Raw genomic sequence first — 13,981 nt, forward strand, 5'->3', positions numbered from 1 at the left:
ATTCATTCATTCATTCAATTCCATATACAATCAACTATTACAATATTCCATTACATTTCATTCATTCATTCATTCAAATTCTGTTCCATTCAATCATTTGCACATATACATTACTATTAAAATAATAGTAGTAGTAGTAGTAGTAATACACACGCAAACACTATAGTCATCTTGCTACTTCTTGCTGCTTATCGCAACCAAGCAAAAAAAAAATTCATGTGCAGAATTGCAGAATTTCAAATACAAATAACCAAGAGTGTGTTGTGGGTACTCCAATTCTCTCGCTTTTTTTTTCGTTTGGGTAATTCTTTTTGGATTGTCATCATCATCAACATCGGTCGTTCGTTTCTTTGGTTATTATGAAAGAAAGAAGGAAAAAAAAATCATTTTGGATTGAAAAACAGTTTCATTTCGCTTTATTTTGCTGGTAATGTCTTTTGGGCAATCATCAACATCATCGTCGTCGTCTTGTAGTAGTCGTCGTAAATATCGTATGAGCATCCATCCATTCATTCATTCATTCATTCATTCATTCACATCAACCAACTATCAGTGTTTCATCAATATCTATCGTTTTCATCATTTTTACAAATACGATTGCGTATCAAAAAAATACACCCTTGTAGTCTTTTTTATTATCAAACTTCAAAGTTTTGATTCAAAATAAATAAATAAATTTTCTCACACACACAAAAAACGTTTCTTTGTTCCGTTTTTCTTATTTCTCCCGCCATACATCACACACACACACAAAATCAAACTTTCCCTCTTTCGTTCTTTTGATTTGATGAAATTGACATTAAATCAGTGAAAGAGAGAAAAGTGTTATGCAAAAAATCTCATTGATACATTTTTCATTTAATGTTTAAATTCCTATTGTCCAATTCTGCTCATTTGTTTGTTTGCTTGTTTCATTTGTTTGTTTTTCTGGTGAATAATGAAAAGATCAATTCATTCAAAAGAATATAACAGAAAAAAACTACTTGAAGTAAGAAAAAATCATACTACTTTCCGGTTCAATAATTTTTTTCTTTATATTTAAATTGTCAATTCAAAAATATTTGTGAATAGTCAGTGTGTGTTTTGTTTGCTTTTCGATTGTTCACTTTTTGTTTTCAATAACAACAACAACAATCGACAATAACAACAACAACAACTTTTTAAGTATCATCATCAAAATCGGTCAACGGCTTCAATAATACTCATTATTATCATGATGTTGATGATTTTATCAGATTAAAAACAATCAACAACAAAAATGTCATCTAGGGTAAGTTTTTCTGTTGATTTTCAAATTTTTCCGTTTTTTCAAACACTAACAACAAGAACAAAATAAAGATTCTTATTCAAGATCTGTGTGTTATTGTAATCGGTTTGAAGAAGCTTTTGTCTGGTCTCCCTATAGACAAACAAAATAAATCATAAACATTGTTGAAAACAAAAACAAACAAAAACAAAAAAATATTTATGACATCAATTGGTTGTTGTTGTTGTTGCTGTTGTGAAAGCACGATGACCATTACATCACATCATCCTTACACAAGTATCCCACGTGCAATAAGATGATGATGATGAAGAAGAAAAACCAAACTGACAAGTTCATTGTCAATGTCAAAATGTAACCAAAGAAAAACCAGAGAAATTTTTTTTTTATTCATTTCAAATTGCGTGGTCGGCAATGACGACAATTAAACCCAAAAATACAAACAACCAACCAGAAATAAATATAAGGAAAAAAACCTACAACTTTAATGACCAAAAAAACATTAGCCTAATTCCGGTACAAAACATACATGAATGCATGCATTGAGCTTTCTCCCATTGAATTTACTACGAAAATTCTTTATATTCTTAAATTCTGGTGATTGATCACGATATATCTCTTGGTCTCGTTTTTTTTTATTTATTTATTTCGGCAATGCGCAATTTAAAAGCATCAATAAAAAATAAAATGAAAGAAAGAAAAAAACTTGTCCATTTCAAATGGCCAAGTGATGAAACATTGTTTTTTCTTGGCCACTACAGTAATCTTGTTATTTTTAAAAAAATTTTTGCAATTCAAATTCTTTATTCTTTGATTCATTTTGCTGCCCACCCATATCACATAAGATTTATTATCGAAAGAATTTTCAAGTTTTTTTTTTTTTTGGTTGTTGAGAAAATGTAAAAGTTTCTTTTTTTGCTTTCTTTAACATTTCTTTTTAAACATTTTTTTTCTTGTTTGAACGATAAATGCCAAAAAGAAAGGAAAAAACTTTTTTGTTGAAACATATCCATTACTCTTCTTAGCATTCATATTTTTTTTTGTGTGTGGTTGTTTTTGTTGTAAATTGCAACATTCATAGATAACATTACGCAATCGATTGATTGACAGTAATGTAATGATTATGATTTTCTAGCTAACTAACGATGATTCCACTATTTTCATTGTAATCATTATCATTATTAGCCATCTTTTCAATGAAAAAAAACATGGTTATCAAATCTAATTTGATATAATTCGACAAAGGAAAAAAACATCATCACATCAGACCAGATCGAATGTATAAATTATCCGAATCAATAAACACACACCGTGAATGTGTGTTTATGGACGAATTCTTTTTCCTTCTTGATGTTTATGGTCATTTTTTTCTTAAAGATCTGTCAATTGATTCTCTTTTCTTTTGTTGTTATTTGCTGACTGTGTTGGAAAAAAAACCATATTATCCTCATCTTATTATACGACAATAACAGCAGAAGAATATTCTCTAGAACTGGATGGTTGTTTGGATCAAACCAACAAACAAACATAGAGAGACAAAAAAAAACTTGTATTTGTTAGAACCAGGAAAAAAGAAAAAACATTCAGCAGTAAAGTCGTCAATCATTCGTTAATCCATTTTATTATTTCATTTTCCAAAGAAAATGTTTTGTTTTCGCAAAAATACAAAACAAAACAAAAACTTTTCTCTGATCTGATCAAATGTTCTCTCTCTCTCTCTCTATTTGGTCTCTTAATCATTAACATTTTCATTGTCTGCACGTATGATGAATGAATGAATGAATGAATCTTTTGCCAAACAACATTACGATAATAGCATCATCATCATCAGCAACAGCAATTTACACTAATCAATAATAATAACCATCATCAACCTTAATGATGCGGATTCTGAGGCACCTCTCTTTCTCTCTTTATTTTGGTTTTTCTGTTAATTTGTTCGATTGGCAATTGTTTTTTGTTGGGTGATCACGTCTTTATTTGTTTGTTTGTTTGTCCCAAGTTGCCAGTTTTACACAAGAAAGAAAATAAACAGTAACTAAACTTTTTTGTTTTTGTTTTGTTTTTCCCTCAAACATCAATTCAATAATTCAAAATAACAAATTCTGGTTGAGAGTGAGAGAGAGTAAGTAACTTTGAATTGACAATAATAAAATGAAATAACTTTTTCCTGTCTCGTCAAGAGATTTTCCTTTTTTTTCGTTTGTTTGTTTGGGCTGCAAAAAGAAAAAAGTTTCACAATAATTTTGAATTAGTCTAAATAGTGTATGTGTGTGATTAGTGAAAAGTAAAGTAAAGAAAAAAAAATCAAAGCAAAGTAACAAAGTCATAATAATAATAATAATTGCGAATGATTTTTTGTTTGAATCAAAAAATCAAATTTTGACAAGCAAGATGTTTCTTCTTCTTCTTCTTCTTCTTCTTTAGTGATTCAGAGCATGAAAAAATGTCAGAAGAATAAGAAGTTGAAATTTTTTTTGATTTTTCTGATAATTCATCTACCTCTACGGTGCCAAAAATGTTAATAATATTATTAATGCCCCCCCCCCACGAAAAACAATGTTAGACACGTAAGACGGATTTTTTTCCCAATTTTGTGGCTTCTATGAAATTAGATTTCATTTTCTTGCTTCCACAATTACCAATGGAAGCGGAAGATATACGAAAAAGAAAAAAAAGTCCATTAATTTTTCTACTACTTTTTCGTTATTAATATAATAATGTATTTTCGTTGGAAAAATTTAATTCAATTTTCAAAAAAAAAAATTTTTTCCTGCCAAAAAAACAAAACGAAAAAAAATTGGGGTCAGAATTTTTTGCAGGTTTTCCGGTTAAAACAAAAAAAAGTTTTTGATTGTTGTTGTTTGATGAAATTAATAAACAACAACAACAACAATCAAACAACAAAATGCATGACCAAACTGACCAAACTGGTCACTGGAAACTTTTTTTTCTCGCTACTTTTTTTTCGCCTATTTATGACAATCATTTTTTTTTTGGGTTTTGTTGCCTGTCATCAAGTTTGACAACAAAAAAAAAATAATAACTAAATGATGGCCATGTTCATCAGTGTTGAGCTTGCATTTAATGAATGAATTAAGTGAAAATGTGAATATCATCATAAAATACATAATGTCAGTTTGTTTGTGTGTGTGTATATGATTCTCAATGTCATTATACAATAATGAATTAAAGTTAGTAATGTGACCACTACACACATATGAAAACCACCATATATAAAATGATGATGCTAATTATCAACATTAACATTAACCGTTTTTTTTTTTTTTTTGGTTTCATTATTTATTACATTCAATTTACCCTGGACTATCATTCATTTTTATTTTTATTAACATGAAAAAGGATATATTTGGGTTTTTACTTTTTTTTTCTAAATTTCGTTCTATATCGATTACAGAAAAAAAACATTGTTTCAAATTCATTGAAGAAAAAAAAATGGATTTTGAATCAAAATCTGAATCAAGTTTTATTGCATTTTTGCCACGTTGTTGTTGTTATTTGTTTGTTGGTTAATTTGATTATTTCAAACAATGCCGGTTATATTGAATGTTTATTACCTAAACATTTTTTTTCCCCTTCACTTTGTTGTTTTTCCCCCATACCAAATTGGATCGAATTGTTGTTGAACTGATGTGATCCAAAAAAAAAAACAATCCACGATTGATAAAAATAATGATGATCCAGAAATAGAAACGCATGCGTTACGACCTATTCAACCGAACAAACAAGCAAAAAAAAAAAAAAATCCGGTATATCAAAGACAGAATGTGTGTGTGTGTGTGTTGTACATTTTCCTGTGTGAATGTTCTCTCTATGTGTGTGTAAAACATGGCAATTCCGTTTGTTGTTTTGTTTTGACTGACCGGTTGTTGCGTTATTTATCAAACATTTCAAATTTGGAAAATTTTTGAGAAAAAAAAAACAATTAACAAAACAACAGAAAAAATTACCTTAATGAATTTAGTTAGTTAGTTAGTTAGTTAATGATGTTTATTTTGCTGGGGTTAATGATAATGATAATGATTTTTCTTCTTCTTTTCTTATTAGATTCAATTAAATTGCATAATTTACATTTAGTAACAATTCAGTAACTAACAACCGACCAAATTACAATTATTGAATCAAAAATTAATCAAAAAAAAAAAAAAAAAAAAAACGAATGAAATAAAAAAATGCCCGAACAAAGTAATGATTATCGTGTTGTTGTATTTGGTGCCGGTGGTGTTGGTAAATCTAGTCTTGTATTAAGATTTGTAAAAGGTAAATATTATTTTTGATTTTTATAATGTTTTTTTTAATAATAATAAAAAATTACAAACAAAATTACAAAAATAGGAACATTCCGTGATGCCTACATACCAACAATTGAAGATACATATCGTCAAGTGATATCATCTAATAAAAATGTTTGCACATTACAAATAACTGATACAACTGGTTCACATCAATTTCCAGCCATGCAACGATTAAATATAACGAAAGGACATGCATTTATGCTTGTTTTTAGTGTTACATCAAAACAAAGTTTAGAAGAATTAAATCATATCTATCAGGAAATATTAGATACAAAACAAAATGATAATGATACTATACCATTAATATTAGTTGGTAATAAATGTGATGAAGAAAGTCAACGTGAAGTTACTGCTGATTATGCTCAAGAATATTGTTCCAAAATTTTAAAAGGTTCTGGTTATATTGAAACTTCAGCTAAAACTGGTCATAATGTACATGAAGCATTTCAGGTATAAATTTTCTTTTTCTATCAAAATTCAATTTTTCATATTGATTTCTGATTTTTTTTCCATTTCTTCCATTTCTCCAACAGGAATTATTATCATTGGATAAAACAAGAAATATGTCATTAAGAATGGATCTAAAAAAGACAAGGTCACAGATAAGAAAAGAAAAACTTAAAGGTCATTGTATGATGATGTAGTAAAATGAATGCTACTGTGAATGATATGAATGTTTTAAAAACATCTTCCATAATTGTGATCATTATTAATGAACAAAAAAAAATCTTCATCAATCAATCAATCAATCAATCAAGGTATGTGTCAATCAATCAATCAATCAATGTCAAAATAAAACAATTAAATGAAATCATTTCTAAATGATTAACAAAAAAAAAATTCTGTTTTTTTTAACCCCTCCAAAAAAAAACCAAAACAGACTTTTTTCATTATTCATCCAGTTTGTACAGCCATTTTTTTCCTATTTTTTCACTATTCATTCATCCAGTATTGGTTTTTTCTTCTGGGGGACCAACAACAACAACAAAAAAGTGTTCAACAACAACAACAACAATCGGATATGATCCAAAATATCAAAACAAAATAGCAAAGATTTGGATACTTTTTGAAGAAAAAAAAAACAACAAAATCGACATAAGTGCACGCACATAAACACACACACAATCATTGAAATATTCATCATCATTATTATAATGGTGCTTGATTTTTGTTCTTTTTTCATTATAATAATAGAATTCTTTTTACCAAATTCAGTTTGATTGATTGATTGATTGGGTCATCATCTTCATCATTGTTTATCACCGTCATCATCATCACCGTCATCAATGGTTGAGATGGATGGAGCGAAAAAGAATTGTCGAACAAAAAACGATTTCTTCCAACTAATTCAAACAACCTACCCCCAAACATCTCTTAACCAACAACCAAAATACCATTATATTTTCATTATTATCATTTTTTTTTTTTTTTGATTGACTCAAAATCAAATCTGTAGAAAGAATAATAATAATAATAATAATTACTGTTGTCGTTTTTTTTAATTAATTTAATTAATTAATTAATTAATTAATTAATGTTGCTGTTGTTGTTGTTATTGTAATTTTTCTTCGCCATTCATTCATTCAGTAAAACATCAATCAAAACAATCACACTAAAAAATCTCATTCAAATTACAAATTACACATTACACATTACATAATATTTGTGAATGAATATCTCTTTGTAATCTGTTTGTTACAAAAAAAAAGAAAAAAGAAAATTGATTTTTATTATTATTATTAATAATTTCAGATTTTAATAATTTTTTTTTCTTCTGTTGTTTTCTGTAATCACTTTATAATCATCACTTTATTATTATTGTCGTAAAAAAATTGTTATTATTAAATAATAAAAAAAGAGAAAAAAGGGTAAATATTTATTTAATTATTTATTTACGATCAATAAATTGTAATTTTATTGGTCGATCAGGTAAATTTATTAATTTAGTTCGTTGTCCAATATTTAATTTTGGTGAACATTCAATACGAAATTGATAAATAATATTAGCTAATAAAATATTTAATTCTAATTCAGCAATACGACGACCTAAACACATTCTAGTACCATGACCAAATGGTATATAAAGATAACGACGATGTTGACGATTACGATTTGTTCCTAACCAACGATCCGGTTGATATTCATTTGGTTGACAATAATATTCCGGTAATTGACATGCAACTTGATTTTGTGTTATAATCATTGTATTTTTTGGTATATGATAACCATCAATAATCATATCATTTGTTGCTAAACGTCCAACACCAATCGATATTGGTCGTAATCGTAATGTTTCTTTTACACAGGCTTTCAACAATGGTGTATGATTAAAATGTTCGGCTATTGATGAACAAAAAAAAACAAAATTATGAAAAAATTAAAATTATTCAAAGATATTGATTTACCTTTAAACAAACCATCATCACCGACAACTTGTTTCAATTCTTCAGCCAAACGTTGTTGAATATTTGGATTTTTAGCCAAAAAATATAATGTAAAACCGGCTGTTATTGATGTTGTATCGATACCGGCAAAAATAAAATCCATAACTATACCGAATAAATCTTTACGGGTAATTTTTGGATCACGAATTAATTGTTCAAGAATAGTTTGTTCATATTTGTCATTTTCATCGTTGAATGATGATGATTCAACCGCATTAATTCGTTGATTAAGATATTTTTCTACAACACTTGCCATCAGATCTTGACCTTCAACTAAACATTCATAATCTTTTGTTGGTTTTTGTTCCCAACCATCATATAATTCTGTTCTCATTACAGCATATAATGTTTTATGACCACCATCAATCATTTTAGCACCATCTATATTATTACGATCTAAACAACCAACACGTGCATCTAACATTATTGAACAAATACTTTCTAATGACCAACGATAAAGAAATTGTTGAAAATCATCATTTAAATAATTATTTGATTTTTGTCGTTCATAACGTATCATTTTGATTAAATCATTAACAATTTCATTTAATTGTTGATCATAAACTTGAATGAAATTTGGACGAAGAAAATAATGTTTGAAAAGATCACGTAAACGTTTCCATTCATCACCATTTTCGGGAAATATTCCACCAGATTGATATTTATCCGGTCTTTCATGACGATATTTTATTAATGCACGATGACTACGACGATATGGATATTGTTGTTGTTGTTGAAACATTGATTCCATATGATCTGGATCAAATAAATGTAAAATTTTATGTTTTTCACTAATCTCTTCACGTACAATATGACCATAATGTTTTAAATTATAACAACCATTTTCATACATTCTTTCTAAACTATATTCACCAATTATTGGTAAATAACGCCATAAATTACCAATTATTGGTAATGGTTTTGGACCGGGTATTTCTTTAAATGATTTCACTGTTTCTAATACATTTTCGGTAAATGATGGTGATGATGATGAACTGCTGAAACGACGATATTTTTGAAAATTTTTTAAAGTTTTCATTTTTTCGTTCTCACAAAACAAAATCAAATGAATATATGATCCAAAAAAACGATCTTAACAAACGAATAAAAAACTTGTTGCGCACATTATTTGTATGTTGTTCATGATAAATCAAGCGACAGACAAAGAAACAAACAGAGAGAGAGAGAGAAACACGCAATATCACAGCAGTATGACAGCTATACCCCCCACTGGGTTAAATATCAGTGAAGAAGAAAAAAAAACATTGATGCTCACCGGTTCATTCTAGTGAATAACTGGTTAAGATATAGTTTACTTTATTTTATTCAATACTTTTTTTCGATAACAAAAATAAAGGCAATTAACCCTTCATTCTTCTTCATTTATTTATTTTGATTTTGATGGACGGTCTTTTTTTTCTGTATTGAAAAAAAGGAACAAGGTTAACAAAAAAAAAAATCAAATAAAAACTTACATTTGTATTAGTGGAAAGTATATCGATTTTGATATGTACTAAAATGGCAGCCATTTCTAATTCTTCCGAATATTCATTTTTAATACGTACACAACGATAACCTTGACGTATGGCCATTAATGGATATGTATTATGACCAATTTGTGTTGGTTCACCAAATACATCTTCATCACAAACAATAAAACGTATGAATGATAATTGTGGACAACGAACAGAAAATACAAATGATTGATTCCAATATGGATTTAGGCCATTATCATCTATTTCAATGAAAACAAAGAGAAAAATATAGATTTTTTAGTAATCGATACAATTACAATTCAAATTCAATACTAACTTATAGTGATTGTTTTACATTTAGCCGAATCATAATCAGTACCAATTATTTCAACTTCAATCAATGGACTAATAACACCACCACCACGACCACGAGATTTTTTTGTTAAATGTCTTGCACATATTATACGTACACTAATGATCCATGTATCGACAGATAATTTTGATAAACAATTTGGATCATATGGTGTAAATGTTGATTGAAACATAAATTCCGGTCGTAGAATATAACCACAACCACCATTCATTAATTGAAATTTTGCCTGATTTAATTGCATTGAACGATCAGGTGTTTGATAATTTAAAGCAGCTAATTGTATTGAACAATTCCATAATTTGATTGGATCATAATTTGATGAATCAATACGACTACCTTTTGGATAAACACGTGTAAATTGATTTTTATTATAAGCCAAAAGTGTTTTGCACATGTTCGGTGTTAACCATTTTTCAATTTTTGTTTCGGATAATGAACTCATTTCAGTATAATTACCAATACGTTCCGGTACAAATGGTACTGAACGACAATAAATTATTAAATCAGATAATTCATGTGCTAAACGAAAATTTTTTTCAATTACATAATCATTGGTAGATGATTTACGATTAGCAATAGAAATTTCTTGTAATTTTTTTATCCAATCATTCAATTCTTGTTCATTATCACTACCAATTTTCAATGATGATTCACAAAAATCGATTCGAAAATAATTTGAAACAGGAGATTCTTGTTGTTGTTGTTGTGATATGGATGTAATATTTGCTCCAATCAAATGGATTGATCCCTTGGTTATTGGTTGATAATTACCATTATCATCATTGATAGTTAATGATGTTGGTCGTTGATGATCAACCAAATTATTACATTGAACAATTTCTTGTACAAAATTTGCCGGAAACCAATGTTGTTTTTTACCACCATAATCACCACGCCACCAACCACTTTCATGTTTTAAAACATTAGTTATAATTGCATGTTTACAAAATGATAATTCATCAAAACGTTGTGCTTGATAATCATAAAGTGCTTTTACTATTAATGGTCGATTATTATTATTATTATGATTATTATTGATCAATTGATTATTATCATCATCAAATGATGGAATGGTTGTTTGGAATGTATCTAAATAACCGGTTTCTGTTTCACATGGTTCATGACCAATTTTCTTTACAATATCCGGATTTATTGCTTTTTTAAGCATAGTATTTTTATATAATGGTGTACGGTGATAATATGCAATCAAATGGCTAAGTGTTTCAAATTTTTTTCGATGAATAACAAATAAACGACCTTCACGTCGTATACGACAATGTTTAATTTTACCTTCAGCACGAAACGAAATGGAAAATGTTTTACCATCTTCTTGTTCACTACTACGACGTACCAAAAATGCACCATCAAACCATACACGTTGTAATAAATTTTCGGCATCAATTTTACAAATTTTTGGATTAAACCATTCTTTATCATCACAAGAAATAGATGGCGGTACTGGTTCCGATAAAAATACTGTCATTTCGGGTGATTTTAATGGATTTGATTGATAATAAGTAACTAAATAATAAAGTGTTTCAAACATAACCGTTTCGATTAGATAATATTTTACTTTTCCATATGCAAAACGTTTCTGTTTAATACGACAATGATGTACTTTACCATCATACAAAAATGATAGAGAATAATCACCAATAAATGTACTTGAATCACGAACTAAAAATAATCCATCAATTTTTGTTTGTATTGAATAAATTAATTGTTCAGCTTGTTGACGACCACCAGGTAAATGACCATGAAACCATGTTTCATCAAAATGTAATTCATCAACACTGGGTGATTTTAATTTAGCCACTGAAAGTTGTGCTAAATAACCATGATTATTTTGACCATCAAATGCAACTAGATAATCATAATGTTCATGATTCTTCCGTAATAATAATGGTTGTTCATCGTCATCATTATCATTCAAATTATCATCATCATCGCCAGAATTTAAATCGATCAAATTTCCCGTTGTAACATGATTAGTAATTGAATTTTCTTCAAAATAATGTAATACATTTGCCGGTGTAAGTATAAAATAAAATGGACGCCATTTTTTCAATCCATCATCCGGATTATCACATTCAATATAAAGTCTACCACTTTTGATTGAATTAGTTGGATCAAAATCGGTGGAAATGGTAGTTTCAATAGAATTCGTTGCTGTTGTCGTCGATGTTGAATCTAAATTTGTCGATGATTCGGGTAATTTTTTATGTTTAATTATAATTTTTCGTTTTAATTGATTTGGTGAAGGCATTTCACGACCATTTTTATCCAATGGTTCAGTAACAAGTTTATTACCAAATATTTCAAGAAAAATATTTGCCATATAACGCTGTTGTGGTAATGAACAATGATTTTCAATTGATAAAATTATTGGATATTCATTTGTAATGAATGCATGTTCATTGATTGTTTGAATAACATCAATAAAACGAATTTTTGATGTCAATGTATGACCATGATATATCACAGGTTTACCATCCGGTCCATCCCAACAATCAACTTTGAATTTTCAAAAAAATAATGAGAATTTCAATGTGAAAAAAAATGACAATTAAAAAAAAAGAAACTTACTTTCAATACAACGACAACCTATACGTAATGCACGTGCATAACAATCAATTGAACTTTCTGAACGAACTTGATCACCAGTCAAATAAGTATTATGTGATGAAGCAATCCAATAATGTGTTAATGGTTGATTCATATCATCGGTTATTATTGAATGTTTTTGTTGATCCCATAGTTCATTTGTTTTACAGAATAAAAAACTAATAAATTCTTGTGCATTTAAATATGGATTCTGTAAACGTAAATTATTATTATTTTCATAAAAATATGAACGTAACAGTGTTTTGATTAATCGATTATCATTATCATTGTTAACATCATCGTATGAATGTTGTTCTTCAATCAGAAAACGATAAAGATTATCAGCATTGATTTTTAACTGAATGTAATCGTCGTTTTTTGTCTTAACATCACCATCTTCTGGTTGCTCAAAATAATCGATAAATAATTCCGTTAAAATTCTTTCATCAAACAACAGACGTTCATAAAATGCTTGACGAAATTTTTGCCATGATAATGATCCTGAACGATTAATATCAAGTTCTAAAAAAAATTTCTTTAATTGTTGTGATGATATTTTATAACTATTTCGATGTAAAAATGATTTAAGATCTTTTATTTTGATTTCATCATATGATGTTTGATCATTAGTATCTGCAGTGTTGCTAATTTCTTTACGTAACCAAATATCCATTTGTTGTTCATGTGGTGCATTTAATGAATCATTGATTAAAAATCTTATACCACGAATCCATTGTTCACATTCGATGGATGATGCAGCAGCACATGTTAATGTTTTCAAATTAAAACCCGAACCATAATAAATGACAAAACATTGATTTCGTTCCCATTTTCGTACAATATCATTACTACCATTTGTTGTTGATGATGTTAAATCCAAAATTGATTGATCATTATTATCGAATATTTTGGCTAAACCTAAACGAATTTCTTTGATATCACGTAAATCTAAAATGCCACGAATCAATGATGATGGACCATTTTGATTGGATGATAATTCAAACCATAATAATTGTCGTGTATCTAATCGTAGACGAAAATATTTTCGTTCAATTTTTGGACATTTACGTTTAAAATGTGTTAATATTGTTCCTTGTTCTAAACGATGAATAATATGTTCTAATTCTTTATTAATATTTTTTCGATTATTATCAATTATCAAATCATCGTTGATGGTCATCATTGGATTCATTTCCAATCGATTTGAATCTTTGGCTGTCATTTCTTTGATATGTCAGTGATATTCACAACAAACAAACAAAAAAAAATACTGAATTTACATTATTTCATTAAGGCACAGAAAAAATTCACAGATATGTTTGTCCAAAACAAAAAAAAACAAATTAAAAAAAAATCGAATCCAAAATCCGAAACCAAAAATCAAGAAATAAACAAAACGGAACGTCTTTTATTTACGGTCATTCACTATCGCTGTTTCGGTCTGCTATAGCAATCCATCAATGGAAAAATGATAGTGGTAAACATTTTAGTTGAATGATGATGAT

At 28.1% G+C, this 13,981-nt stretch overlaps 3 protein-coding genes across 4 annotated transcripts; 1 reads left to right on the forward strand and 2 right to left on the reverse strand.

Moving 5' to 3' along the window:
• The first annotated feature begins 207 nt into the window (after positions 1-207).
• Positions 208-6,670, forward strand: LOC113794158 (GTP-binding protein Di-Ras2). Of its 2 annotated transcripts, none has more exons than XM_075822476.1 (5): positions 208-1,270; positions 5,333-5,545; positions 5,621-6,030; positions 6,114-6,338; positions 6,530-6,670. In XM_075822476.1, the coding sequence occupies exons 2-4, from the start codon at positions 5,458-5,460 to the stop codon at positions 6,222-6,224; spliced, it is 609 nt and encodes a 202-aa protein (XP_075678591.1). In that variant the 5' UTR covers positions 208-1,270; positions 5,333-5,457; the 3' UTR covers positions 6,225-6,338; positions 6,530-6,670. The 2 variants fall into 2 exon arrangements, with proteins under 2 accessions (XP_075678591.1, XP_075678590.1); XM_075822475.1 differs by having other exon boundaries at positions 209-1,270; positions 6,461-6,670.
• A 620-nt stretch (positions 6,671-7,290) lies between these two features.
• LOC113794166 (cytochrome P450 302a1, mitochondrial-like) lies at positions 7,291-9,326 on the reverse strand. Its single transcript, XM_027344262.2, has 2 exons — positions 7,986-9,326; positions 7,291-7,920 (listed from the first exon to the last, which is right to left on the reverse strand). The coding sequence occupies exons 1-2, from the start codon at positions 9,061-9,063 to the stop codon at positions 7,469-7,471; spliced, it is 1,530 nt and encodes a 509-aa protein (XP_027200063.1). The 5' UTR covers positions 9,064-9,326; the 3' UTR covers positions 7,291-7,468.
• Positions 9,290-13,966, reverse strand: sl (small wing phospholipase C gamma 1). The gene is made up of 4 exons (XM_027344257.2): positions 12,459-13,966; positions 9,837-12,386; positions 9,500-9,759; positions 9,290-9,443 (listed from the first exon to the last, which is right to left on the reverse strand). The coding sequence occupies exons 1-4, from the start codon at positions 13,696-13,698 to the stop codon at positions 9,408-9,410; spliced, it is 4,086 nt and encodes a 1,361-aa protein (XP_027200058.2). The 5' UTR covers positions 13,699-13,966; the 3' UTR covers positions 9,290-9,407.
• Between the last annotated feature and the right edge of the window lie 15 nt (positions 13,967-13,981).

The sequence above is a fragment of the Dermatophagoides pteronyssinus genome, unplaced genomic scaffold (genome assembly GCF_027571235.1).
Source record: "Dermatophagoides pteronyssinus isolate colony J.1.1.1.1 unplaced genomic scaffold, Derpt_VIB-CSIC_2022.12 sq0017, whole genome shotgun sequence".
In the NCBI taxonomy this organism is placed as follows: Eukaryota; Metazoa; Arthropoda; class Arachnida; order Sarcoptiformes; family Pyroglyphidae; genus Dermatophagoides; species Dermatophagoides pteronyssinus.